Source organism: Pundamilia nyererei, unplaced genomic scaffold (assembly GCF_000239375.1).
Source record: "Pundamilia nyererei isolate P.nyererei 1_Seehausen unplaced genomic scaffold, PunNye1.0 scaffold00027, whole genome shotgun sequence".
In the NCBI taxonomy this organism is placed as follows: Eukaryota; Metazoa; Chordata; class Actinopteri; order Cichliformes; family Cichlidae; genus Pundamilia; species Pundamilia nyererei.
Window position 1 is genome coordinate 50895 of NW_005187428.1, and position 2155 is coordinate 53049.

Genomic DNA, 2155 nt, shown 5'->3' on the forward strand with positions numbered 1-2155 from the left:
AGATAGATAGATAGATAGATAGATAGATAGATAGATAGATAGATAGATAGATAGATAGATAGATAGATAGATAGATTCAAACTGTTTGAATGAGATTACCACATGTATGTTCTGCACAGCATTTTCCATCAGGAACACTGACAACTGGCTTATATCCAATTGGACAATTCATATTAGTGACTGGGCAGGTGTTAGGTTGACATTCTGCAGAGATGATGGCACAGTGAGATACTACCAAAATCAGATAACATTCTGGAAAAATTTAAAGTGCTTTGATACTATATGTCTTACGACAAACATAGGTAGAACAGCAGGGGTCTGATGGACTGGTCTGGTTGACAAGGACAAACCCAGGAGCAGAGCAGTCTGTAGTGGCTGACGGTGGAGGGCACACCTTAGGCTTGCAAGTCACAGTCTTCGTAGATTCTTCACAGATGCAGTCCTGGCATTTGTACTCAAATCTTTCATTGAACTGAAAGAATAAACCACAACTTATATTATTTTCTCCTGTAAGTAAACAATAAAGAATAGAATTTCTGAAAAAAAAAAAAGAGGAAGAAGAAGATCACCTCACGAGGAATGCCCTCAGGATCAAGACATCCTGTTGGAAAATAAAAAAAGTCACTAAAACTATATCATATACTTAGGTCAGTAGTAGTAAACTGAAAATATTACAAAAAGTAATTACCACATTTTTCAACACATATTCCAGACTCCTGGTTGAAGAGTTTCATTCCATCAGGACAAAAGCAGCCCTCAGTAGTGTAGTTCATAGTTGGTCCACTTGGACTGTAAAATAAGTTACGTTGGAACAGCAGTTAAATTCATTCAGTTAAGTTGATAGACAGTGTCACTTTTACTTATTGCCACTGTAAACATTTATATTTTGCCACATTTTGTTATTATCATAGTGCCTAGAAATGTTTTTGCATAGTTTTGCAGAAACGTACTCGTCTTGACAGGTTGGCTGTTCTGCAGGACCACAAGGCTTGTAAACTTTGCCTAATGGGCATTCACCAGCTGATGATGAAGAAAAGAACTTCATTGTTTTTTGCTTTGATATTTATATACATGCTGGCAAAGTGTCACTTGTGATTCCAACCATTTCAAAACATTTACAAAATGATGAGGGGTTGCTTACTGCACAGTGTGGTGTGGTTCCTCCAGTAAATGCAAACTCCAGCCTGAGCACAGGCTGCAGCATAAGTCTGTAAACTTGTGCACTCCACTGTTGGATTTGAAACGTGACAGCTATCAAAAACACAACCTCTGTAGAAATTTTCTGGAGAGACAAATGGATGGCACTCTGCAAAGAGACTGTTTTAACAAAAGACACAAAAATGAATGTATTTTGTTTTAAGTGCAAACTGTTAATAGTACAGGAATAAACTTTTGGGACAGATCAGATCATGCTTACCTAGTTTTAAGTAGGTCACACATGGAGTCTGGTTTGCATGGAGCTAAGGTAGGTGGTGGTTCAGGTGCACTGGTAGGTAGTGCGGGTGGTGTTGGGCAGTTGGGCTGGTAAAGGTCTTCAACAGGCCAATAGTCAGCCATCACTGCACAGCTTTCCACCAGCTTACCTCCAGGCAACATGCAGTCATCAGCCTGATTATTGTTGCATGTTCCTGACAATAGTAATTAAACAGTTAATATTGCAGTACAACCTCAAAGTAAGGGTTAAGAAATATGGCCATTTTAGTGAACATTCTCACCACAATGTCCCTGTGTGTTTTTGCCAAAGTACTGGAATGGAAGGGTTACACTGAAGCCAGTTATTCCAAATGTAACAACCACTTTTAGACGAGGAATCTCTAAAATCAGGTTAATGCCTGAATTCATGATCTTAACACCTTGTTGAGAATAAGGTAGGTTCAAACTTTCTTCATTTTTCAGTGCCTACAAAAGAATAATTGCACCATATGTAAAACTATACTATGAAATAATCTATCTTGGTTATTTTGCAGAAAAATACAATAAAATATTGGCAATCATATATGCATAAATTTACCTCCAACTGTGCAGCTCCAATAAGATTATGATTAATGAGTGTGATGACTTGTGATACATATGATACTGTTATCGATCGTGGACAAGAAACATCTTCAGTTGGATCACAAAAGACATTGTCAATATAAATCTCCAGGTTATGTAT

At 37.6% G+C, this 2155-nt stretch overlaps 1 protein-coding gene across 1 annotated transcript in view; it reads right to left on the reverse strand.

The window, feature by feature from the left end:
• Positions 1-2155, reverse strand: part of LOC102215905 (intestinal mucin-like protein) — a 17043-nt gene that overhangs the window by 1927 nt on the left and 12961 nt on the right. The window contains exons 3-11 of the mRNA XM_005728234.2: positions 2012-2140; positions 1716-1899; positions 1418-1628; positions 1142-1317; positions 951-1020; positions 689-789; positions 570-601; positions 292-472; positions 100-204 (exon numbers count right to left, since the gene is read on the reverse strand). Of these exons, the coding sequence (XP_005728291.2) occupies positions 100-204; positions 292-472; positions 570-601; positions 689-789; positions 951-1020; positions 1142-1317; positions 1418-1628; positions 1716-1899; positions 2012-2140 (1189 nt within the window). The remainder of the gene's footprint in view (positions 1-99; positions 205-291; positions 473-569; positions 602-688; positions 790-950; positions 1021-1141; positions 1318-1417; positions 1629-1715; positions 1900-2011; positions 2141-2155) is intronic.